Here is a 27,957-nt window from a genome sequence, read left to right on the forward strand (position 1 = left end):
GTGAGCCAACTGAAATGACATTCTGAGCTGTAACAGTCTTTGCATTGATCTTAAAGAGCAGAGGAGGAAAGTCTCAAGGATAGCCTCACGTAAGCTCCACCTGTGAGACAAAGTCATGGCCTCTAGCAAACCATCACACTCTACACTGAAAGGGTATGTAGCACCAGAAATACTGCTTCTTCCTTGAAACAAGTACTTATATCAGCAGGGCTATAATAAACTATCTAGGGGAAAACTGGATTTGTTTCCTCAACTAGTTTCCTGAAACAAGCATTTAGGCTCATTTTCATAGTCCCTAGATATATTTCCAAATAGGTTTAAATTTAAAGTGTAATCCAGGAACTGTAATAACTAAAGTGGGGGCCATTATAGAGGAAATATGTAGGTACCTACTATAGAACTACAAACTTAAACTACAATTTAAATAATGATGATAATATAAAAATATAAGTAGAAACATAATATACAAATATAAATATAAGCCAGGGGTGGTGGTGTACGCCTTTAATTCGAGCACTCTGGGAGGCAGAGGCAGGCGGATCTCTGAGTTTGAGGCCAGCTTGGTCTACAAAGCCAGTCCAGGACAGCCAAGGCTACACAGAGAAACCAAAACAGATTAAAAAAACAACAACAACAAAACAACAAAACAAAAAACAAGATAGATAGAAAGACAGACAGACTGACTGATAGGTAATATAATATGGTATAATATAATATAGTATATAAATATCAACAGCCAATCTTTATGGAATACTTCCCAAACTCAAGGAATTATGCTAGGGGCCTAATCTCATTTGAACCATAGGAAAATGGAAACACCATAAGATTCAACATAATACACTTTCTTATTTAATCCTTACAACCTCATAAAAGAGTTCTATTGTTATCCCTACTATATAGATGGGACAACTAAGCTTTAGAAAACTTGACTAATTACAGCTAAAGAACTAGAGGATAGAAGCACAGCGCTCACATCCACATCACATCACACACTGAGAGCACAAGGTCAACGCAGCCACTCCCATCTGATCCCATTTGAAGGGCAAAGGGAGTGAAATGGCCTTGAAATTTAGCCTGTTTGCCACCACCTACCCTGATGCAGATGACATGCATACTAGAAGTGGAAGAAATCGTCATTACTGCACTGGTTAACAGAGGCTCTCATGCTTTTTGTACTTTTTCAAGATTTTAAAAGAATTTAATAGTACTAATTAAAAGTCTTAAAAGCTGTATAGTCTTTGATGCAGAAATTTCACTTTAATGAATTTATACTAACAAAAATATGAAGATATACATTCAACTACATTAGAATTTTTATTTGGGAGGTAGTAGGGAATGAAATTTAGGGCCTCACACATTTTAGAAAAGCCACCTATTGTGCTATATCTCCAGGCTTTTTTATTACTATTACTATTGTCATTACCGTTGTTATTATTTTTAAGAGTCTTTAAGTTGCTGGAATTAGAAATCTGCATCATGCCGGGTGTGGAGGCGCACACCTTTAATCCCAGCACTCGGGAGGCAGAGGCAGGTGGATCGCTGTGAGTTTGAGGCCAGCCTGGTCTACAAAGTGAGTCCAAGACAGCCAAGGCTACAAAAAGAAACTCTGTCTCGAAAACCAAAAACAGAACAACAACAAAAACAAACAAACAAACCCGAAAGAAATCTGTGTCATGTTATAAAAATATTTATTCACATTTCTGAGAGATGGGAAAAGAGCTAAAAGACAGCATGTTCAGGACTAGGCCATTACCATATCACATCTGTATATAATTTTTAAATGCGAAACAAATCTAGTCATTAATGAGTTTCAAAAATGTTAGAGGAATAAAAAATATACACAAGAATTACATCATTTTATAGCAAAGAGATGTATGAAACTGTTCAACCTTAGCCATCAGGGAAATGGAAATTAAAACTACACTGAGTTTTCTCAACCCAATCAGAATGGCTGCTAATGAACTAGCTCTGTGTGAACAAAGACGAGCCCTTATCAATGCTGGGGGAAATGTAACTCTGTGCGACCACTATGATATACACCAATACTGTAGTCCCTCAAATAAACTAAAGAGAGAACTACCATATGACACTAGCACTATCTTCTCCTGAAACCCATCAGAACACCACAGACACTGGCTCACCCATGCTTACTGCAGCACTGTTCAAGGTCCCCAGGGACTGAAATCAGGCTTGATGTTATCAACAGGTAAAAGAATGAAAAATGTATAAATACACATTGGCATTTCATTTATACATAAAGAAGAATGGCTTATTTATTTTTATTTTATGTGCATTGATGTTTGGGCAGCATATATGTCTGTGTGAGGGTGTTAGATCTCTGGAACTGGGGTTACAAGAATACCTCTAACCTGCAGAACAGAAAACATTCCACAGGAAAATTCTGATACATAGTATTAGGCATAGTGACATGCCTCTAATTCCTGCACTCAGGAGGCAGAGGCAGGAGGATCTCTGTGAGTCTCAGACCTGTGTAGTTTACATTAATTATCAAGCTCCAGGCAACCCAGGGCTATACAGTGAGATCTTGGTTTTTTTAAGAGTTTGATATATAAACTTATCTGATCCCAAGTTCCACAAATTAAAAGTCCTGTGTTTAGTGGCTCTACTTACTGATGACTACTGATACTGGCTAAACAAACAAATTTTAAGTTAAGTTCATGTGCTAAATTTTCTATCAATCTGAACAAAATTACAATCCAGTATAAAAATTAAAAGATAATGGAAAAACATCCTGGACAAAAACATAGTGCCTACAACTATAGAACCTTCTGACTTAAGTAAGCACAGTGTTTCCGGGTAGACTATTATTTCCTCAGAGTTCCTAAACACATTCATTTACCAATCTGAATCAGGCAAACTTTAATGTTGCCCTACGTGTCCTTACCTCCAGGGTCCTTATCAGGGTTGTATTCTAAAGCATTGCTACAGATGAGGTCAATATCTTGCAGGAAATCTTTAGCCGTTAGGTAATTATGTTTATCGATTTTAGTTATTACTGTTGATAAATCCATTGGTTCTTTGATTACTTCAAGATAATCTGAAACCTACAACAAACGGGACACTTCAATGAAAATTATGTCTGGCTATTCATATGCTTTAGTTCATAAAACCACAAATTAAAAACAGAATACTTTAACACTTAAACCCGTGGAGCTAATTACAGAAGGGTAAGGCACACTGCTCCTGGGCTCCTTGTGCTCCTGCAGTCACTATCTGACGCACTTTCCATGAAAAGCTTCATATGCTCATCTGGAAATCTGAAACCCACAGTCACTTAAGAAGAGAATATGTGGATAAAGTACCCAATAAGTATTAGTGTGCTAACTCAAAAAAGAAAAAAAAAAAAAAAAGAAAAAAGAAAAAGAAAAAGCTGAGATTTTTTTTTCATACTAATAGAAAATTTCTGATACTTATTTCCATTTTTTCAGCAAAATTTTCCTTTTTTGGCTTTATAAGGTGAACCATTTCATGGAAAGTATTTTCTACTCCTTTGGAGTCATTACACATATTTTTGAACCAATTAAATAAGTATGTTTTTTCTAACTTGTAAAGGATTTGCTGGACTTGTCTCCACATATAAATGATTCTACAGTGAGACATTAAATTGGGATTTATACGATAAGTTTTGTTTTATGTCACATCCTATGTCTGCTGTTTTCTCAAGTAGAAACCTAAAGTCAAATAGTAACCATGAAAGCAGTTTCAGCAATTCCTAAAACTAGCTCAGGACAACCTTCCGGGCAGTCTCTGCTCTGTGGAAGTGAGGATTTGCTTTCTTACAGCACTGATGCCATTATTTTAAGTTTATGCACAAACACGTGCACATCCATGCATGTAATTTGCATACATTTTGTTCCAACTTTAAAGTCATAGATAAGGTGTGACTGTCAGCTCTAGGGGGCAGTGGAACTATTTGTTGGACTCTCAGATCTGGCCCAGGTATTAAAGTAGAAACAGAAACATTAATAAACAGAAAACACACTTTTAAGCTTTATACTATTAAGAGTATGAAATGCTTAACTTTTAATTCAGTATGTTTTTTAATGTTTAAACGCTTTCTGCAGCTGATTTTATATTTAATTTTATTTACTAATTTTAAATATAAATTTAAATTTTATATTTTTAAAATCTAAATTAAATTTTAATTTATATACCCACTCCTAATTTATTATTTGAATATATTTTTATGGTTTTCTTGTTTTGTTTTGTTTTTTCCAGACAGGGTCTCTCTGTGTAGCCTTGGCTGTCCTGGACTCGCACTATAGACCAGGCTGGTCTTGAACTCACAGAGATCCACCTGCCTCTGCCGCCTAAGTGCTAGGATTAAAGGCGTGAGCCACTACCACCTGCCACTATACTTTTATGTTTTAAGGTACTAAGCAAATCCTTACCACGAGTCATAAAACTTATACTCTTAAAAAACAGATGACAAAATCTGACAAAATTTTGTGATTAGGGAAAAAAAAAGTTTCTTAAGCAAGAAGAAAACTAGTTCATCCAGCATGGCGGGCTGGCTCTCCTGTTAAATACCAGGTTCCAAATACACTCAGAGGAAGTGATTTGTTTGTTCAAAACAATCTTTAGGACTGGGGTATAGCTTGGTTGGTAGAGCACTTAAAAGACCTTGGGTTCAATTCTTTTTGTTGTTGTTGTTTTTCAAGACAGTGTAGCCTTAGCTGTCCTGGATTCACTTTGTAGACCAGGCTGGCCTCAAACTCACAGAGATCTACCTGCCTCTGCCTCCTGAGTGCTGTGATTGAATGTGAATGCCACCATACCGAGCTCCTGCGTTCAATTCTTAGTACCATTAAAAAAAAAAGAAAATCTTTAAAATTTGCTGATAGTTTCAAATGAAAACACTATTAGTAAAACTATCTTCTGTGTGTGTGTGTGTGTGTGTGTGTGTGTGTGTGTGTGTGTGTGTGTTTCTTAAGTGAAAAGGATATTCTCAGTATATCTTACATGTCCTGTTATTCCATTGAAAAAGAGGCAGAAGGTAGCTACAATGCAAAGGATGAAAGACTGTGGGCTTTCAAGCATGGTGGTCATGCCTACAATCCCAAAATTTGGTAGCTGGACAATTGCAAGTTCAAGGTCATCCAGGTCTAAATAATGAGACTCTGTCTCAAATTAAAAATGAAATAAAATAAAAAAAAGACTATGGGTTTTAAATTTGAAAAACTTCCAAAACTTGGCTATGTCACTAGCCAACTTCCTCAACTGTAACATTGGAAAAGTAATAAAATGACCTTGCTTGTTTTCTGAAAGTATCAAATGGAAACCACTACATATTATAGATAAACATTCAAATAAAAAATGTGACAGTTCCTTTATTCCAAAAGAAGGGGAAGACGTATGTTTTCAGACTTTTTGGAGGAGATATATAAGCTAACTCATTCTTCCCAGTCACAGATGACGTAATGGTTCCAAAGGAATCTGCTCAGGTCCAAAAACACAGATTTCACAATTAGGACACAACATTAAACGTTGAATCATTTTATAATTCAAATATTCTTAATAACAGAAAAGAAAGAACTAGACACCAAAACTGCTCAAACATGGAGTCTGAACTATAAGGAGAAGGCCAGGAAAGAGTATATTGTGCTCATCCACACTATATTATCCCAGGATAAAAAAATTTTTGTATTGAGGGTATTCTTATTTTTCCAAATGGAAAATTCCTTTTCTCACCATCACAAAGCAAGTTCCCACGATTACACAAACAATACACATACAAAGTGAGGAGTTTTCCATTGGGAGCAGAGAAAATCTTTGGAGAAGAAAATAGTTTTAGGGACACGGGATGTGCTTAACTCCAGCAGCACCTTAGCAAGAGGCTTTTCTAAAGCAGAGTGACTAGGGCAGGCACAGGCTTGTCCGCCTTTTCTCACAAACAGCTAAGGAAATGCCAATAGTGGCCCTGTGGGTTGACACCAACATACTTTTAAAGCAGGATTTATCCTGGAATAAAAATAGTCTATTTTGGACATTTCACAAAAGTAAATTTTAATCCTCCTCTTAAGTTAAAGAGTAGGTGACCACAGAGAACAATAATAATTAAGACTATGGATACAAATTGGTAATTAATTTCACTCAGAAGTCACCAGATATTTGCTGGTGACACTGGTAGTTATCACATGGATTAAAATTTTATAGGCTAGGGGTAATATTCATCCATGCCTTTGCTTTTTTTCCTTCCAAAAAAGATGTCAATATTTTTTTTCTTTTAGCCAGTTCAACTTCACTGTTTGCACACTACTGAAACAAGACCTCTTCAATATCCACCGGTTTGCTGAAGATGCTAAAGCGTTTATCTGTGGCCAGCCTCTTGGTAACATCCCTGAGGAACAACCGCAGCTCTCTTAATGTATTTTCCTCCTGATCTTCCATGCGATTTTTTTCTGATTCTGATAACTGACGAGGAGGAGAAGGTAGTGCGAGTGGAAGTACTTCCATAGCACGAAGAGCTAAGAAAAAGGAAAAAAAGAAAAAAAAGTTAAGATTTAGCATGGTAAGCCGGGACTCAATTGGTCTTCTGGCATTCTCCCAAAACAATCTTTAAAGAAAAGGAAAATTACAAGTATCTTTAAATCATAGAAATTTAATAAGCAAAACTTTGAATGGAAATTAAAAGGATAATTCACCTCATTAAATAACTTACATTAAGTCTACTAACCCCTAAGAATTCTACCCTCTTATTCTGAGAACCACAAGGAAGAACAGTGAGTAATACCTACAGGGATGGGAGAAAAAAGAAACGTAGAAACTGTGTGCATGCCCATCCGTGCATGTGTCTGTATGTGTCTAGGCCAAAGGAGGTCACGAGTGTCCTCGTCCACTGTTCACTGTCTTATTCACTATTCACTGTCACTATTATTTAGTGAGAGAGGCAGGGTCTCTCACTAAAGCTGAAGCTTACATTTTGGGGCCAGCAAGCCTTAAACACCCTTATGTTTCTGTCCTCTACACTGGGGTTACAGGCAACACTGGACCATCCTGGCTTGTACATGTCCCAGTGCTGGGACTCTGAATTTCAGCCCTCATGTCACTAGGGTATCTCTCCAGGTTCACAAAGCAGAAAGCTTAAATAAAATAAAATAAGGCCATGGAAGAGATGGAAACCCAGGCTGAAGTACCATATGCAATATCTATGCACTAAACATCTTCTTAAGACATTATGAGTGCTCTATCTGCATATACACCTGCAGGCCAGAAGATGGCTTCAGATCATGTTATAGATGGTTGTGAGATACCATGTGGGTGCTGGGAATTGAACTCAGGACTCTAGAAGATCAGATAGTGCTCTTAATCACTGGAGCCATCTCTCCAGCCCCATCGTCTAATTTTTAAAAATATTTTCCTGGCAAAATAGATGGACACAGACTGCATAATATTAAGCAAGGTCATCCAGTCACAGAAAAGAACTTACATCATTTCCCTCATACATGGATGCTAGCCTATAATGTGTATATATTATGTGTATATATAATGTGTATATCTATATTTAAACAAATATACATGTGGTCACATGATGTAGAAAGAAGAACAAAAAAGGTAGTAAGTATTAGGTGATGAGGAAGGACAGATCACCTGAGTTGTCAAAAAAATAATAATAAAGCTATTTATTTTTTTAGTTTTCACTCTGTTGTGGATTTTGTTTGTTTGGTTTTTTCCTGTGGCAGATAAATGCATAAGAATGTAATTAATAGTGAAAGTGTAAAATCTGAAATGACGCTCCCCTGCCTCAGAGTGGTTCTCACTGTACAGTAGGCCATTGGAATGTACAGACTTTGGGACTGGGCAAGTGCCTGTCTGAGTGACCATTAAGCTACCTCTGTGGTGCTTTTTATTATAAGTTCATTACAATAATGTAATCTTTGTATTTTTAAAAAAGGAAATAACATAAGGAGATCTAATACAACCTTTTTCTAAACTTTACCTGCTGATGAAATCTTGCAAAACTACGATATCCTAACGAGGGTGCTGATGTTAAAACTTCCACGTTATCAGACATCGCCATCACCACATACAATTCTATCATGGATTTATTTACCATCAGTGCGTTGAAAATCATTTAAACATTATATTACTGAAATGATTTATTTTCTCCTGTAATGTGCTGAGAGATGTTTACATAGTCTCATCATATTCCTTTGTCAGGGATATGAATTACAAAATTATCTTTCAAGCTTGATGTGACAGCACAGCCTTTACACCCAGTTCTCTGGAGGCAGAAGTGGGTGGATTTCTGTAGGTTCTAGGACAACCAGAGTTACACAGTTGAGATTCTTTCTCAAACGAAACGAAACGAAACAAAACAAAACAAAGCCATCTTTCACAAAGCTTTTAACTTCAATTAAAAACATTTTCGGTGCTAGAGAGATGGCTCAGCGGTTAACAGTACTGGCTGCTCTTCCAGAGGTCCTGAGTTCAATTCCCAGCAACCACATGGTAGCTCACAGCCATCTATGATGTGATCTGATGCCCTCTTCTGGAGTGCAGGTGTACATGCAGATAGAATACTCATGTAAAATAAATAAATCTTTTTTTAAAAAAATTTTCCTTGGCATCACATTAAGCCCAATTGGGACTCAAATGCTAAGTATTTTCACTGAACCTTTAACATGAGAAATGAAAGCCAGTGAAGCAACTCGAAAAGGAAAAATACACCAACAGTGGTGGCATACACCAGTAATCCCCCTATTGGGGTGGTATAATAAGACAATCATGAGTTCAAGGCTAGCCTGAGCTATATAGTAAGACCCTGTCTTAAAAAACAAACAATCAACAAAACCATAAAGAAGGCCAATAAGATGGCTCAATGGGTAAAGTTCTTACCTTGAGGATTTTAGTTTAATTGCCAAAACCCACATAAAGGTAGAAGAAAATAACCAACTCCACAAAGTCATTCATCACACACACACAATAAAAAAATTACACATAAAGAAAAAAATTACTCTTAATAGAGAATTCAAGCAAGACATGGTGACTCAGTCCCTGCACTGAGATGATGAAGCAGAAAGGTCATAAGGTCAAGGCTGGCCTGGGTTACAGATGAGTCTGTTTCAAAATAAATAAAATAATAAATTCAGATCAATAAGACTAAAAACATATTTATCTAATTGTATATTAAAAAGAAAAATGGGGAACTGGAGAGAAGGCTCAGAGGTTAAGAGCACTGATTGCTCTTCCAGAGGTCCTGAGTTCAAATCCCAGCAACCACATGGTGGCTCACAACCATCTATAATGAGATTTGGTGCCCTCTCCAGGCCTGTGGGTGTACACGTAGACAGAACACTGTATACATAATAATAATTAAATTTAAAAAATTCTTTAAAGTAAAATGGGCTAGCATAATGGTGCATGCCTTTAATCCCAGCACTTGGAAAGTAGAGACAGGTGGATCTCTGTGAGTTTGAGGCCAGTCTGGTCTCCAGAGTGAATTCCAAGACTGCCAGGGCATGGAGACATCTTGTCTCAAAAAAAAAAAAAAAAAAAAAAGCTGAATAAATCAATAAACAAGTAAACAAGTAAAATTAACTGTTTTCAAGGTAAATATTAGTATTTGATATACTAATATAAGTAGAAAGGGAAAAATATTTAATATCCTACAAGAACAGATAAGAGAAATGTAAAAGGGTAAGTGGGCGGGGAGTGGATCTGGGAGGAGTTGGGAGAAGAACAGGAGTGAATGTTAAAATACACTGATGTATGTAGACAAATTAATTATAATGGCATTTTAAAAAATAGAACAAAGCAATATAAGCTTAAATCATTTTTAACAAAAATGTTATTATCTTGTAGTGATTGAACAATTAAACAATAGGGCCTCATCTTTTATGCACCTTTAAAAGTAGACAAAGAAATCCTCCTCAGTGTTTTGGACTGCAGTCTTTCCCTAATTAAGAAAGATAAAAACCAACAAACTCTTGAGTTTTTCTTAATATTATGGCTCCAAACCCAAGAAAAATAAAATGCTTAAAACAAGGTTATGGTAGACTTTTAAAATATCATATACTATACTATATATATATATATATATATATATATATATATATTTTTTTTTTTTTTTTTTTTTTTTTTTTTTTAAAGTTGCCAAGTAAACTGGAAAAGACTTTCACTGCTAAAGTTTACTGTCAGTATGCCTGGATCTGGGATCTCTGGCTGTGTCTGTGAGGACGTGTTTAGAGGGGTAGAAATGAAGAGGGCAGACACCTCAAATGTGAGTAACACCACCCCATGGACTGGGACCCCAGCAGGAAGAGGTAAACTGAGCGCCAGCATTCCATCACTGAGCTTCATGCCGGTAGACATAGCATGGCCCATGTCCTGTTCTCACGCCACTGCAGTGCTTTTCTTATAATGACTGATTCCATCTACTCAAACTGTGAGCCAAAGTAAACCCTTCCAGGGGCTGGAGAGACGGCGCAGCAGTTAACAGCACTGACTGCTCTTCCAGAGGACCCAGGTTCAATTCCCAGCACCCACATAGCAGCTCACAACTGTCTGTAACTCCAGGATCTAACACCCTCACATAGACATACATGCAGATAAAACACCAATGTATGTAAAATAAAAATAAATAAATTATAAAAACAAAATAAACCCTTCCCTCCTTATTTTTGTCAGGCATTTTGTAGCAAGCAAGAGAAAAGTAACTACCACACTACCTCTCAGCTATCAAACCTGTCCTGGTCCAAGGAGTAATCAATAACCTCTGTTATTCACAACCTATCATTTCAACCACCAGGTACTTCAAATGACTAAAACAGAGAAGAACTGATAACTTTTCCCCTTGGCTTTTTGGGCTGTTGAATGCAGAATCTACCAGAAGTTCCGAAGTTGTGCTTAATAAAACGTTAACAAAGACGTAATTCTCAATCTTTGATTAGGTAAACGCAATGGCCATTTTCATCTAGGAAGGTGAGATGGCTCAGGGAGTAAAGGTGTTTGTCACCAAGACTGATGACCTGAGGCCAGGCATGGTGGCGCACACCTTTAATCCCAGCACTCAGGCTACAGAGGCAGGCAGATCTCTGTGAGTTCAAGGCCGGCCTGGTCTACAGAGTGAGTTCCAAAATGCCAGGGCTACACAGAGAAACCCTGTCTTGAAGGAAAAAAAGAAAGAAAGAAAAAAAGACTGATGACCTAAATATTTCTTAATTTTGTTCTTTTTTCTTATAAAGCTTTGGGACTTACCAGTATGTTTCCTTCGTGGTGGTGCCATTGATGCCTGATGGAGAATAAGTTCTTGGAAAAATTTTCTTCGATCTTCTTCAATAGGCCTTTGAACATATAATACCTCTTCATACTGTATTCTAAAGATACACTTAACCTACATACATATATACACATACACAAAGAAAGATAATTCAGAATTAAAAGCATACATATTAAATCAAATTACAATCCCTTCCATTTCTAGTACCATCCCTTTTTGGTTGCTTGTGTGTTTTGGTTTTGGTTTTTCAAGACAGGGTTTCTCTGTGCATCCCTGGCTGTCATGGACTCACTCTGTAGACCAGGCTGGCCTCGAACTCACAGAGACTGCCTCCCAAGTGCTGGGATTAAAAGTGTGAGCCACCACTGCCCAGCTCTAGTACCATTCTTAATATGCACAGAACATCTATCTATTCTGCAGACAAAAGGTTTGACTTCAAAAACTAACCACAATGAAAAAATGCCCAATTGTCCAACCATTAAAAAGTTATAGTCTACGTAAAAATCATCAGATAAAAACAAACTGAATAATTGATCACAATAGATTTTTAGGAATAATCTCAAAGAGCTATTACATGGTTCCAAAATATAATTATTTAGAACCTGCAGTAAGGATCTAGGAGCATGTTAACAATAACTGTTTAAATCTACATATTTCTTTGTATTCCCATCCTCTGTCCTTTCCCTAACAAGTCTATTTCATTATATCCTCTGGGATCCTGGTTCTGCTGTCAATAAACTAGAATTTTAAACATTTCACAGACTATCCCATCATACAGCCTTACGTGAAAATTCAAAGTCAGCCAGCAGTTTTCATCTCTCAGCATCTACTGTCTGATTACCTGCCTCTCCTCTGCTTACATGCTCTATCAACCTTTCAATACACAGCTCACCTTCCAAGACATGCTGCTGAAATCCTTCTTACACCGTTCACATGTGTCACTATCACATTTAACACTGCTTTGGATTTTGTTTGTTTGGTCAGCTTTAAGTCTAACTTCTACCTTCTAGACTCCAAACATTCTGATAAAAAAGCTTTTCTTACTGTTTCAATTATTTTTCCCATCTCATGGTTTACCTTTCACTCTATAAACAGTACCCACTGATGTACAAAAAAGTTTTTAAATTTTTGCAAGATCCAACTTATTTATTTTTAGTACTTCTTGTTTTTGCTTTTTCAGTGCCATGTCCAAGAACTCACTACCATGCTTACTTCTAAAAGTCTTTAAAGTTGTAGCCCTTACATATTGGTGCTAGATAAGCATTCAACTTTATTTTTTTAGCATGTAAAATAGACTTTCCCCAATTTACTAGTCTTTTTTTTTAACTTATTCTTGTTACATCTCAATGGTTATCCCATCCCTTGTATCCTCCCATTCTTCCCTCCGTCCCATTTTCCCCTTACTCCCCTCCCCTATGACTGTGACTGAGGAGGATTTCCTCCCCCTGTATATGCTCATAGGGTATCAAGTCTCTTCTTGGTAGCCTGCTATCCTTCCTCTGAGTGCCACCAGGTCTCCCCCTCCAGGGACAGAGGGGAGGACATCTTATTGGGACTCTAGATGAGAGAAGCATGGGAAAATAGCAAAGTAAAAGGATCCAGAGGGTCCTAGAGACCTACAATTTACTACTCTTAAAACCCATGTCATTTGATGGAATTTAAAGGTAGAGAAACCTGATAATTTTTGTTCTGTCATACATACAATGTCTAGTAAAACATTGTTTGTATTATAAACTGTATAAACATTGTTTCTATTATAACATGTATACACACTAAGTACTTAAGATAATATGAAATTAACCTGAGTAGAAGTTCTAACATTCCTCTGGGCTACTTGACTAGAAGATAGAAACATTAAGAGAATACAAAAGGGTTCAAAAGTTTGACTGTATTTGTAGTAGGAACACACAAGTCTCGTGGGAACAAGCCTTTTTTAATAAATAGAGCAGAACCAGGCATCATAGCTCACACTTAGGAGGCTAAGGCAAAAGGACATCCAAGAGCTTGACACTAGCCAGGGAAGGATGGTTAGATAAATGGATGGATGGATGGATGGATGGATGGATGGATGGATGGATACAGACAGACAGGCAGACATATATAAAATGGATAAAAACCTCTTCCATTTATGATCACAATAGTACTTATTACAGAATTTTTTAAATTATATAATTATATAATCAGTATACAGAGAATTCATATAATCTTCATCTCAAAAATGTATCTACATGACTATAAGAGCAAAAAATACAGAACAATAACACAACAGGAAAAGAAGCTAAAATCTCAGGTTCAATGCTAACAAACTTGTGTTTCAGCTACCAATTAAGGATAATCAATCAGTATCTTAGTTTTTCTGACTACTACATACAGCCAAACTATGCCCTATATGATGATAAACTAAAAGCTATGACCAATAGTGTTTATATACTATCAGATAATAAATAATCAAAAGTTATTTGGGTCAGATGACTGGCTCACAAGTTAAGAGTGGGAGACTACTCTTACAAAGGACCCAAACTGAGTTCCCAGCACCTATGTCAGACAGCTTAAAACTAACTACTTGTCACATGAATTATTTTGTTTGTCAGTATGCACAGAGCTGGAGAGATGGCTCATAGGTGAAGCGCACTGGCTGCTCTTCCAGAGGACGCAGGTTCAGTTCCCAGCACCTACATGGCAGCTCACAACTGTCTGTAACTCCAGTTCCAGGGGCTCCAACATTCTCACAAAGGCATACATGTAAGCAAGAGACCAATGCACATAAAATAAAATCATTAAAATTTGTTTCATCAAGTTGGGCAGTCATTGCACACCACTTTAATCCTAGCACTCAGGAGGCAGGGGCAGGCGGATCTCTGTGAGTTTGAGGCCAGCCTTGTTTACAGAGCATGTTCCAGGACAGCTAGGGCTACACAGAGAAATAATGTCTCAAACAAACAAAAATAAGTAAATAAACATAGATAAGAGAGATAATTTTGACCAGTTCCATTCAATGCCAGTTTTCCCCTGAATCAATTAAAGCTTTACTTTTTATTTGAACTCAAAAGTAAATTTCAGATATATTTTTTTAAAAAGAAAAATGCACAATAATATTTAACTCAAATAAAATTTAACTTTACCAATGAAAAGCTACAGGTGAAATCCCATCAACTGATTACATAGAATGAAGGAGGATATTATAAAGGGACTGCTGAAGGAAGAGCTTAGGCTTTTGTAGGAAGGAACATGTTAGGCTCTGCTTTAGGCATGAATTGTCTCAATCTTCACAACAATGAGGAAAATTATACCAAATAAGAATGGTAGCAAAAAGCTGTAGATCTGGTATGAAAATCATGATTTTATTCTAGCTAAAAGTTGTTTAGGGATTGGAGAGATGGCTCAATAGTTAGAGCACTCACTGGCTGCTCTTCCAAAGGACTCAAGTTCAACTCCCAGCACCCACATGGCAGCTCACAACTCTCTGTAACTACAGTCCCAGTGGACCAGATGCCCTCACACAGATAGACATGCAACCAAAGCACCAAGGCATATAAAAAAATTTTAACAGCTGTTTAAGGAAGCTGGGCATGGTGGCACATGCCTCTAATCCCAGCACTTGGGAGTTAGAGAGGCAAGTGGATCTCTGTGAGTTCGAGCCCAGCCTGATCCTCAAAGCAAGTCCAGAATAGCCAAGGCTAGATAGAGAAACCCTGTCTCAAAAAAACAAACAAATAAAAAACAAAAACAAAAAAAAGAAAGAAAGAAAGAAAGAAAGAAAGAAAGAAAAAGAAAAAGTTGTTTAAGGGCTGGAGAGATGGCTCAGAAGTTAAGAGCACTGGTTGCTCTTCTAGAGGTCCTGAGTTCAATTCATAGCAACCACTTGGTGGCTCATAACCATCTATAATGAGATCTGGTGCCCTCTTCCTGCAGGTAGGCACACATGTAGGCATAACACTGTATATATAATAAATAAGCAAATCTTTTTTAAAAGAAGTTGTTTAATAAAAAAAAGAAGTTGTGTAATTTAACAAGGCAACTATTTTTTAACAATATAATAAGGTGGGCTGGAGAGATGGCTCAGCCAACTGAAGGCTAGGCTCACAACAATATAGTAGGTCAATGTTTGTTAAAGCACTTACCTCTTCAGGCAGCTCACTGTACATGGTTTCCGAGGTAGACAATAAAAATATAGGTGAAAAGGATGGTATATCCTGCAGCAGTGTCAGAAAAGTTGCTCTCACAGTCTCACTGACAGCTTCCCACCAGTCACCAATATGAGGCATGTAAACAATACTGGGTACTGTTCTTCGAGCTTCTCGAAATATCTAAGGAAAGAATCAGTGTTTAAAAGCTCAAACAGCAATCCCTGGATACATTAACTATGTCAATTACCCCCAAACTTAATTTCTTCAAGATAGGATGCACAAGCCTGTATATGTAACTTCTATGTACTCTTACCTCAACACACACACACACACGCACACAGTATTTTGTTTAACTAATCCTATTCAGTACATATTAATGGCATAAATTAGAATATTGTTTTCTTTACCGTGAACAGACAATAAAGCACACCACTATGAAAATATGCTGCAAATAAAAAATTAGCATAGCATGTCTATTATCACCCATATTAAGAGTTATTAGTTAACTTCAAAAGAAAGAAAAGGACAGCATAGTGGAGCACTTGAGCCAGTGCCTAAAATCAATCAACCATGAATACATGTTAGCCAAGATGCACTAGAGCTTTCAGTTCCCACGCTTTCTGCTTACACACGCATTCACCTCTTTGTATTCCTTCAATTCCTCATGGTCACAAAACAGTCTTACTTCTCTAAAGAACAACAAGTTAGCAAGGAGCTGTCAGAAAACTCAGAGCAGTGTTTTCCTCGGTTGTTAAAAACCATGCTTCCCATCATACTCTGCCAACATACAACAGTGAGAACCAGCGTGGCTGTTAGTGAACGGCTCTGCCAGAACTGCTCTTCTCTATGTGTAGGCCAACAGCTGTTGAGCTCATTACTAGATCTTGCATGTTAATATGCAATCTTGTCATTGTCTTTAACAGGTCTAGATAAATGTCCTCGTTCCTGCCACAAACAGAATCTGCCTAAAAATGGGCTAACGTAGATGCAGGCAGAGTCGACGGCCACACTCTGCCAAGTCAGGGTAAGCAAGGCCTCAATAGTTCCTGCCCTGCAAACAAGTCTGGCAGAGATATTAGGCCAGAAAGCTGAAGATGAGGCTCCAACGTTATACAGTGTAATGGGGGACTGGTCAGGAGGTAAACTGTCTTAAGTCAATTTGTACATTTTGGAAGCTGCTAACCCACACTGCTGGTTCACTCAGGAAATTAAGTTTTATTCCTTCTCAAGTCTCTGAGGGGCATTGAAGACAAGATAGTATAGTTTTACAACCAAGTTTAGTTGGTTAGGGGACAAGATCATTTTAGATCAAGATAAAGAAGTTAAGCTATTAGAGTTGAGATAGGATAGATACTGAATCTCATTCGGAAATTTAGACTCAAGACAGGAAAAACACTTACTTCAAATGAGACGAATGCAGATGGCCAAGTCACTATGAATGTAACATGTATAGAACTCATTATTCTCATGATTGTCACATGGTTCTCCCTGCTGTATGTAGTTTGTTTTATACATGTGTAATAAAATAAATATATTAAAAAATGTTGAACATCTGACAATGTTTCTTCTGTCTAACTAGAAAATTCTGCTCTCTAGTTATTTCTGTTAAACACATTTCATGAGCCTATGCAACGTAAAAGATAAATAAGAAGGTAACACAAATGATTACGAGCAGATGTAGTAATGCATGCCTATAATTCCAACATGTAGGTGGCTGGCGCAAAGGCCTGCAAGTTCCAAGACAGATGGGGTTACATAGCAAGTTTGAGGCCAGCCTGGGCTATACAGTAAGATTTTCTCACACACACACACACACACACATACATACATACATACATACATACATACATATTTTTAGAAATTTCCTAAAGAACAAAAAAGACTACTTTTCTTTCATGAGCATGCTTACCAACCAATTACATGAATTTATTTAATAACATTTTATACATTAAACCTTTTGAATAGCCATGTGTGGGTGACACATGCCTGTAATCTGCACTCAAGGAGGCAGAAGCAGGAGGATCTCTGTGAGTTTTAGGCCAGCCTGGTCTACAAAGCAAGTCCAGGATAGCCAAGGCTAACACTGAGAAATTCTGTCTTGAAAAAACAAAACAAAACAAAACAAAAAAACAACTTTTTGAATAAAACCAAAGGTGCTGTCAACTCAATAAGTGACCAGAGGAAAGCGGCTCCAATAGCCTCTCCCAGGTTGGAAGAAATACAGATGCTCCTGTCACATGTCTCTCGAGACATCTGCTCCTTCCTTTACTTGATATTTGCATATCCACAATCCAGAGCAGCTAGAGAATAGTTTCTTTAGGACTCACAAATTCTGACCTTTACTGAAAATACTCTTACTCTAAAACTTAGAAATCTATGATTTTTTCCCTCCTCAAAGTTCTTACAAAAAAAAAAAGAAAAAAAAGAACAAGTATGAGCCAGACAGGAATACAAAAGCAACTGAGACACTCATGTTTTTTGTTTTGGTTTGTTTTTTTTTCATTACTACATGCCACCAAGATCAGGCATGGTGTGAGGAAGAGAGTAACTGACCTTTACTGCCACTTTCCAAGCCCTCTATCTATGCTGATCATTTTAAGAAGATGAGAAATTAAGAGGAGTGATCAAAGAAAAAAAGACTAGCAAACAATAGCTTACTTGCAAACTTCATAAATGAACCTCTAAGTTTAGCCATGCAAGTCACCACATGCGCAGTATGCAAGAGAAAAGAAAGCATGCCTTGTATTCTAGTACTTCTGTTATATTGTCTAGGGATGTATGCTAGAAACACCCACCTACTACCAAGCACAAGCGTGAATGGCCACTCCAACACAAGGTTAACGATAATACACACTTCAGAAAGCCAGAAGCTAAATAATGCATTCCAGCAAGTGTTCTGTCTGCCTGGCAATTATGAACTACATACAAGCAATTGCCAATTCTCAGAGATGAGGTTTTGATTTGTTTTCTCTTTTCTTTTTTATCAAATCCTCTTCAAAATTTACAATTTGAACATGACTTTGCTGTTATTTCCAGTGCCTCCAGGAAAATATTCTCTTTTTATAGAATTTTTAAAATTGTATTAGAAAACCCAGAGCATATGAATCTAACACAACTGTAGAAAAAATCCAAAAGGCTTATTAGCCTTTCTAATTCATGAGTATAATGATATAATCAGAGAATTAACCTTAGTGTAGGAGACTACATAAAATAAACAACATCTAGAGATTATTTCTATCTTTTTTCTAAGCCTTTAGTTTGGAAGCATGTTTACTTTCTAGAAAAGTAAAAAAGCAGTACTGAAATTATTTTCCTTTTAATTTTTCAGTATCTCATGTTATTACAGTACAATTTCATATTTTTAAACATAAAACAACTTGTTCTAATTTCCAAGCTTTTATACTACAACTTCAAATAGAGACCTGGAAGTTTAGCTTAGTGGGGATGTTGCTTGTGTGTTAAGATCCTACGATCAATTTGGAGCACTTAAAAAACAAACAAACAAATCAATCAATAAAGGGTACGACACCGGCATTTTAAAATTTTAGAGTATAAACATCAAGGAAAAGAAATGCAATCTTATTACAAATTGTGAAGCGGTGGTTTGGAATAATGTAAAAGCAGCCTTTCAATAGTTTACCCGTGATCACTACCCAATGTTTTGGTGTTGAGAAGTGGGGTCCTGGGGATGGAACCCGGGGCTTCACACAATAGGCAAGTACTCTGTCACTGAGCTTCATCTCCTGTTGGCACCTTTTAAAGCTGAGGACTAAAATAGTCTTTATGGAATCAAATACCTGTTAATTCAGAGTAGAAAATAGAGCCTAGTTTTAATGAAGTGGCAACTGGCTGGGAACAACTGATGCCATTTGAGAACTAGAAAAATACTCACCTATAAGGTGTCTTGGATTGGTGGGTGTGCAAGGTGTAGTAGAAAACAGAAAAACTGTTATAGAGAAAAAAAGACAGTAGGCCAAATTACTGAACCAACCGTTTCAAAATACCTCTGACATGACCAGCACTCTTGCACAAGTAAAATGAACACGCTCCCGTGTTTGCTCACACTGCTTGTTTCCTTTGGCCTCCTCTTGACCCGGCTGTTATAGTTCTTACCCAGGTTTTCTTTTCCCTATGGTTTGTCTGTTTGTTGTTTTAATCACTTACTTAAGCTAAATAACAAATGCAAACTTCAGCCTACTGAAGCTAGAAGAACCCATTCGAGGGAGCACTAATGATATAAGCTGCACTTATATTTAGAGAAGGTCTAATTATCTGAAAAGCTAAACTGAGAAGACTGTAAGTACTTTGGCCACTGAACGGAAATGTTTGGGAGCTGGGAGCAGTGCTCAGTGGCAGAGCGCTCGCCTCATGTGTGTCAGACCCTTGGCTTGATTCCCCAGCACCACATGCACACAAATTCAATATATGAAAAATTTGCCATTTTCTTTATTTTGGCAGCTCTGGGAATCAGACCCAAAGTCTTGCACAAGCTTTTCAGTGTTTTACCAATAAGCTATATACCCAGTCCTTCACATGTCTTTAGTTAAGAATTTACAGCATCATAACAAACAATTCTGTTTAAAACTTAAAATCTAAATGTAAAAAAAATTCAACCATAAATGTGAATAAAGCAGAAAACTCAAAGCCAGTTGTGCTCTAACTAAACTAAAAGAGGCTATCATAAGAAAGAAGCAAACAGCTTTACATCAGCAAGAAACTTCTACAATTTGTCAGTTGCTTAATATTTTAAATATACTAAAATTATATAACACAGTTGAAATTATTTGGGGGAGGTAAAACTCAAGTTTTACAAAAACTTCAAAGCACTAATGAGTTGAATTTTTTTTGAATCTTGCTATAATAAGCCGTTACATAGTATTACTAGTGATTTATTCTATTAATATCATTTTACTGCACTTATATTCTATTCACCTAAAATTTACAGAGCATCTTATGTAAAAACAAGACACGGTATGACCTGTGAAGATCAAGAAACCAAAAGAAAAAGTTACCAAACTGTTGTACATAAGCACAAAGCCAGCCAGTGATGAAACACACCTATACTAGTTTCTGAACTTTGGCAAAAGTTCTACAAACCAACCTCTGTGAAAGTTAGGTTTTCTGATATTTTCATTCCTCGAAGACTTCAAAATTTACTGTTACACATTTTGAGGCAAGACAATTTAATTTGCTTACAAACTCAAAAGCCACAGAATAACCCTGACACCCATGTGAACAAACACAAAACAACCAGAGTATGCGCTTCAGCAGCACATATACTAAAACTTGAACATTACAGAAGATTAACATGGTCTCTAAACAAGGATGACATGCAAATTCATGAAGTGCTCCATATTGGGGGGCATGGAATAAAGTTGGGTGGGTAGGAAAGTAGGGAGGATTTGGGGGACGGAAAGAATATGATCAAAATATATTTATGAGAAAAAATTTTAAGTAAACTAAAAGGGGGCTACACTGAGATAAACATTAATCCTTTAATATTATTCAGTCAAAGGGGGCTTTCTCTAAGAACTTCCAGATATATATCTTTCTGTGAATAAAAAAAATACTAAAACTTTCACTAAATAAAGTATTTAATTCACCACTTCAAATTATTCATAACACTATACACAGTACCCCACGTTCCAATCTTTTGATTGATCCTATGTAAGGGCTGGATAGATGGCTTCATTTTTCTTGCTGTATTATCTTTCTGTTTTTTCAAAACAGGATCTCTCTGTGTAGCTTTGGCTGTCCCAGACTCACTTTGTAGACCAGGCTGGCCTCGAACTCACAGTGATCCTTCTGCCTCAGCCTCCGAGTGCTAGGATTAAAGGCGTGTGCCACCACACCCGGCTGAGATGGCTTCATTTTTTAAGAGCACACAGTGCTCTTCCTGAGGACCTGAGTTTGATTTTTAGCACCCACATCAGGTGGTTTACAACTGGCTGAAATTCCAGGTCTTTCCACACAGTAGAAAGAACAAACCATCTTCCAAAGGTTGTTCGCTGACTTCCACATATATACATGGCACATGTGTGTGCACATGCACACATACACATACAAGAAAGTAAATAAATAAATATGAAAAATCACATACATTAGAGAAATGCATGCTAACAGTAACTTGGCACAGACTGACCCTTCTGTTACATGTTTACTTAGGGTTGATGCTCAGGACAGAGTCCTAGTCCAAGGAGAGAAGGCAGAAGGGAGGAGGCAACTTTGAAATAGTGTGATTTAGTACCTGAACCACACCCACTACCGTAGGATTTTTTTTCCATATCTATTTAGAGCCAGACTTGCTAATCTTTGTAGGTTATTTTTAAAAATTGGCTTTACTAAATAACAATCTTTTTTGATAAATCGTTTTGAAAAACTACTATTAAGTTTATGAACAGTGATTAGCAGGTTCACAGCAAAGTCTAGGTCTGAGCTGGCCACTGCCCAGCCCCAGCCAAGGCCTTGGAAGCTGATGCATATTCAGCCTAAACTCAGCTTCTTCCAAGCTCTTGAGCTGCCCTAAGATGACTTTTCTCAAAGTACCCAGCCAAAAGGTGAAACCAAGAGTTTTTATTATTTTTCTCCTATCAAATGATACCTCTTTCCCCATCAACATGACCAAAAACAGAAAGCCAATAATGAACGAAAACAGAGAATATGAAGTTAAAACTCATATTTAGCAAGGCCTAGGATCCCAGTACTATGAAGCTACCACATCCTGAGCATTCCTCATGTGTGCTTTACCACACTAAAGCTCAACCTCAACATACACACCAGACACACCAGACACTACACAACAGAAATGCTCTCATTTTGAAAATGGTTCTTTTAAAGTGACTTTTTTAGTGGCATACACTCTAGCTACAGCTGAGATTTACTGTTTGGAAATCCTCTTACCTCAGCCCTCCAGAGTCCTGGAACTACAGGTGTGAGCCAACTCAACCCACCGAAGCCATCTTCTTTCATTACTTAAGGAGACAGGGTTTGAGGACAGCTGGGGTAAAGTGTTTACCGACCTGACTTTGACCCCACCACTTACATCCAGAGACACACACGGGGGCATGAACTTGTAATCCCAGTGCTGGGAAGGCAGAGACAAGAAGATACTTGAAGCTCTCTGGCCAGCCAACTTAGCCTAATCAGCCAATCCCAGGTGCCAGTAAGAGACCCTACCTCAAAAACAAGGTACAAGGTTCCTAAGAAATGACACTGGGGGTTACTTTCTGGTCTCAAGAGGCACCACTGCGTGTGTGTGTGTGTGTGTGTGTGTGTGTGTGTGTGTGTGTGTGTGTGTGTGTGTGTACACGTGCCCAAGGAAGAAAACAGAGGGGAGGATGGTCTCACTGCACTACTGTGGATTAGCTTGGATGTCAGGGCCGAAACTATCCTCCTGCTCCAACCTCTACATAACTGGAAATATGAAAATACCACACCAGCTCCTTCAGAATTATTTTATCTTTCATTTGCTTGATAGTCAAACATAAATGTCATAAAAAGAAAATGGCTCCAAACACTACAATAGTTGCTATTTTAGGTGTGACTTTTCCTTCCTTTATATTTGTAATTATAGTCTGCATAAATAAACAAAGTTGGCTGAAAACTTAGCTCAGTGAAAGAATACCTGCCAAGCACACACAAGTCCTAGGTCTGGTCTTCATCACTACAAAACTAAAAACAGAAAACAGAAAGAAAACAAACAGACATTAAAGCTTAATCATTCTCAATTACATAGATCCCTGCCCCTAAATCAAAGCAGCCATTTATGAACAGATCACACGCATGCACACACATACACATCTCTTCTACTTTCCCATATCAACCTGCGTAAATCAACCTCATCTCTGCCATGGGCCCCACAGTGTATCAAGCTATACCTGACTTGCTTTGTCAGCCCTCTATTAAAGGACTTACAGTTTTTCTTATGAATTATTTTGTTTGTCACTATGCACAGAGCTGGAGAGATGGCTCAGCAGTGAAGAGCACTGCCTGCTCTTCCAGAGGACCCGGGTCAACCCCAGCACCCACACGGGAGCTCACACCTGTCTGCAACTCTAGTTCCAGAGGACCTGACACATCCCTACAGATATACATGTAGGCAGAACACCAATGCACAGAAAATACTAAAGTGTATGTGCACAGAGTCATGATTAATATCCTTATGCATCTGACAATAACTTTTGTTTGTTTGTTTGTTTGTTTGTTTGTTTGAGACAGGATTTCTCTGTATAGCCTTGGGTGTCCTGGATTCACTTTGTAGACCAGGCTGGTCTCAAACTCACAATGATCCACTTGCCTCTGCCTCCTGAGTGTTGGGATTAAAGGCATGTGCCACCACGCCCAGCAACAATAAATTCTTTTTTATTTAAATATTCTTTTCCTTTTTACTATTTACTTCTTTTTTAAAACAAATACATTTATATTATTACACACATATAAAATAAACTACATACAGCAAAAAGAACCACAGAGCAACCAGGACCTATATTCATGTTATATTTATAGTGTTTTGGCTGTTTGTATTTGGCAACCTTGAAGAAAACATTTTCCTCTCAGTGACAATAAATTCTTAAAGCTAATAAGTCTTTAGGTGACAAAGTTCCTAAACATATAATTCTGGCTCAAAAGGTATACATGTATTTGAAATCTGACAAAGGTTAAAAAAAAAAGACTAACAATACTCTGAAATAGGTAAATAATTTTACATTTCCATTTAACTAAGTACAAATACCCAACATTTCCAGCGTTTCCATAATGAAGCAGTTTTTAACTAACTAAAATCGTGAGCCAGGTACAATGGTGCACCCCTATAATCCCAGTACTCTGGGAGGCAGAGGCAGGCAGATCTCTGTGAGTTCTAAGTCAACATGGTCTACACAGTGAGTCCAGAACAACCAAGCCTACACAGAGAAGCTCTGTCTCAAAAAACAAAAAATCTTGTGAATTTCATGTATATGTAAAGGTAAAGATCCTTTTTTAGTTGGTTTTTTTTTCTCCTTATAAATACAAAGAAAAAAATTTTCCCTTTTTCTTCTTTTCCTTTTGACAGAGGTTGGAGCAGAGTAAGATAGGTACTCACAATATAGTCTGGGCTTATCTTGACTTCTTGGTCCAACTGCCTCAGCTTTCAGAATGCTGAAAAATTACAGATGTGTACCACTATACCTTGCTATGTTTTACAAATTTTTATGTTATACTTTTATTCTTTCTCTTTCCTGATTTAAACATTATTTATATTTAAGAAATTTGTTCTTGATATATATATAACAAATATATTTTTCACCAATGTATATTAATTTTATTTTTAAAAATACATTTGTTATGTGAATTTAAATTTTTCTGTAGTCAAGTTTCTTTATTTGGGTTCTGGTTTTTATGTGCTGTTTAGAAACAACTTTTTTGGGCAAATGAAAATAAGTATATGAATCTTGTGAATTTTCCTAGTACTCTTGTAGTTCCAAAGCTGATCTAGAATTTGTTTGCATTTACATATATATAAACAAATAGGAAATGGAATTGCTTTGTTTTTCTACTATCCTTGTTAAGGACACCTAGTTTTCTGAGACCATTTACTTAAATAACCCATTTCTTTTATACTACTGATATGAACTGTATTGTCATCATCATATACTATGTCTACAGAGGTCAAGGTATAGATTTTTTTTGTCCTATTATTTTTTCTATTCCTGTGCAGGTACAAATTTTTTTATTATTGCCATCCCAATATACCCATAAAAATGCAGCAAAGCTCCTATATTATTACATTTTTTCTCTAGAATTCACCTTATGATTCTCATGTTTATTATTTAGAAGAAGCAATCTTGTTAAGTTGCTCCCTCTAAATTATGGTGGTATTATAAATGGGGTAACACTTAAAACTTATGAATAACTAAGAAAACAACTCACAGCATTCTCATTTTGTCTTAGCAGCAGTGAAGATGAAACCATAATTACAGCTAAAGTTTTGAGAGCACTGATATCAAGCCTATTTGATGTATTCTTATTTTAATACAGCCTCATACTAAGTATCGTCATCTTCATCTCATATGTAAGGAAGTCAAGGTTCAGTTAGGTTAAGCAACGTGTTCTAGCTCACAACAATGAGGCTGTGTAGCTGTGGGTCTACCCGTTTATCTGATTGGAGTATATATATGAATTGAAGTGTAACAAAATAATTTAAAACAAGGTTTGGTTTTTGTTTTTTATTCAACTATCCTTTTCAATTGAATTTTACTTTTCTATTAAGGCCTTGCATACTGATTCATTCAGTTAATTCCTAGGTAAGTTAGTTGCTTAAACGATCCTCTCTATCCATTGTATTTCTAACTTACTGTTATTAAAGAGAAAGCTACCAACTCCCTTATAGAGTCCTCTTATTGTCCTGAACAATTTTTAGTCAGTGCTATAGATATTCTAAAAAATAGTGATATCACAACCAATATTAATAACATTACTGCATCCTTTCTAATATTTAACCCCTCAATGCCTGAGTCAATCTTGCGTGCTTTAGTAATAACCTTTCCCTTTTCCTAGCAGGCTCCATTACTGTTGTTTTCTTTAAAACTACTGCCTAGCGGGCCTTTAGCACTCTTTGCATTTATTTGAAAGGCCGTGGCTGCTGTTTCTGTCAGTCTCTCAGCTTTCCTCCTTCCTGTGTTTGGAACAGTTTAGCATTAGAATGATAATACTCTTTAAAAGTAAAAAATAATTCACCTGTGAAACTGTCTAGGTGTTTATGACACTTCTTCAATTTCTTCTCCCATAACTAGTGCAGTTTAGATTTTCTTTTCTGGAGTCAATTTAGATGATTTATACTTTCCTAGTACATCATTTGGAGTTACTTGAAATGACACTGCGTAATTCTCTTTTTTGTACAAACCAGCAACATTTTCTCTCAAGAAAAGTATAAGCAAACATAAAAGTAAATGTTACTGGAAAAAATTTACAGCTAGGATGTGTCAAACTGTGAGCAAAATACTGGTATACAGTTTTATATTAGAACTACAGATTTTAGGGGGGGGGGGACTTTAAACAAAGCTTTATAAGAAGTACAGCCGGGTGGTGGTGGTGCACACCTTTAATCCCAGTACTCAGGAGGCAGAGGCAAGCGGATCTCTGTAAGTTCCAGGCCAGCCTGGTCTACAAAGTGAGTCCAGGACAGCCAAGGATACACAGAGAAACTCTATCTCAAAAAACCAAACCAACCAACCAGCCAACAACAACAAAAAGAAGTACTGAGAGGCTGGGCACAGTAGCACATGCCTGTAATCCCAGCACCCAGGGAGGCACAGACAGGCAGATCGCTGTGAGTTCAAGACCAACTTGGTCTACAAAGTGAGTCCAGGACACCTACACAGAGAACCCTGTTTTGGAAGGGCTGGGGGAGAGTATTGTTAATGACCAGAGAACTCTAAATAAAAGACAAATTAAGCCAATCAACTATGAACTCTTTAACAAACGTGTATTTCCTGCTATAAGAGTCCCACCTGGGAATGACTTTCAGTTAAGTAACTACAGTACAGTTATCAAGTATTTATAAATGTCACCTCACTAGTTATACAAGCCATATAAACATGGGTAAATCATCCAAGTACAAAGTAACAGTCATCTTATTTATTAGAAACATCAAAATTTCAGATATTTAACAAGCACCTACTGTGATCATGCTATCAGACCCCTGAAGTCCGAGCTACTAAGGAGATTGAGACTAGGAATTCCAGGCCAGTCTGAACAAGCAAAATACTATTACAAAAATGAAGGAAGGGCTGGCGACATGGCTCCATAGTCAAGTATTTGCCAAACAAGCCAACTGGAGATCAGATCCCTAGAACCATGCAAATGCCAGGTAGGCACAGTGACCCACCTTTAATTCCAGCCTCAGAGGGCAGAGAAAAAGGGATCCCCAAAGCACAATCACTGAATAACATGAAAGTACTACCCAGGACATATCCCAACCTAAGGATTCCACATGTGTTTTCACCCATTACAGTGCCCACACACATGCAAACAGGCATGCACACACAGAGACATGAAAATGGAAAAAGACAAAAAGAGAAGGAAAAAAAATCTAATGAGCTCTCTACATAGACACTGTGTATAGATACAGAAATCATTACAACATGGTCCCCTCAGCTCAAAAATTTATTTCCCTCATCATTTCCTAGTTCCAGGATGATACAGTTTATAATGTGTATTTGGCTATATATAAAAAACCTCAACAAATGCAAATAGCCCCATTTATAACCTTGCTTCATAAGGCACAGGATTTCATAAGAGTTAAAAATCAAGTAACAAAACCACTAAACTACAAACACAAATATTCAAGGTTTAATTACTATCACTATTCTATTATAAATCCTGACATCTCAACTAAATACTCATCCCCTTCCTATGGTGAGGCTCAAAGTAAAGATATCTAAAACATTTCTGAAACCACAACTCTGAAAAAAGGATCTGAAAAGGAGAGGAAAGCCTTTTTTTCTTTTCTATAAGACATTTCATTTTTTAATAAGAAAATATCATAGAAAAAAACATGTTAAGCTCACTTTTAAGTATTACACACTGTACTAACATAAGAATGTTAATTAA

At 37.0% G+C, this 27,957-nt stretch overlaps 1 protein-coding gene across 7 annotated transcripts in view; it reads right to left on the reverse strand.

The window, feature by feature from the left end:
- ATAD2B (ATPase family AAA domain containing 2B) overlaps positions 1-27,957 on the reverse strand; it is a 140,564-nt gene that overhangs the window by 26,979 nt on the left and 85,628 nt on the right. For 6 of the 7 annotated variants that reach the window (XM_084791892.1, XM_084791891.1, XM_084791889.1 and 3 more), the window contains 4 exons: positions 15,364-15,549; positions 11,221-11,356; positions 6,292-6,488; positions 2,906-3,065 (listed from right to left, as the gene is read on the reverse strand). In XM_084791892.1, coding sequence (XP_084648018.1) covers positions 2,906-3,065; positions 6,292-6,488; positions 11,221-11,356; positions 15,364-15,549 — 679 coding nt within the window. The remainder of the gene's footprint in view (positions 1-2,905; positions 3,066-6,291; positions 6,489-11,220; positions 11,357-15,363; positions 15,550-27,957) is intronic. The other variant, XM_084791890.1, reaches the window with a different exon arrangement.

Source organism: Acomys minous (genome assembly GCF_964271855.1).
Source record: "Acomys minous genome assembly, chromosome: 8".
In the NCBI taxonomy this organism is placed as follows: domain Eukaryota; kingdom Metazoa; phylum Chordata; class Mammalia; order Rodentia; family Muridae; genus Acomys; species Acomys minous.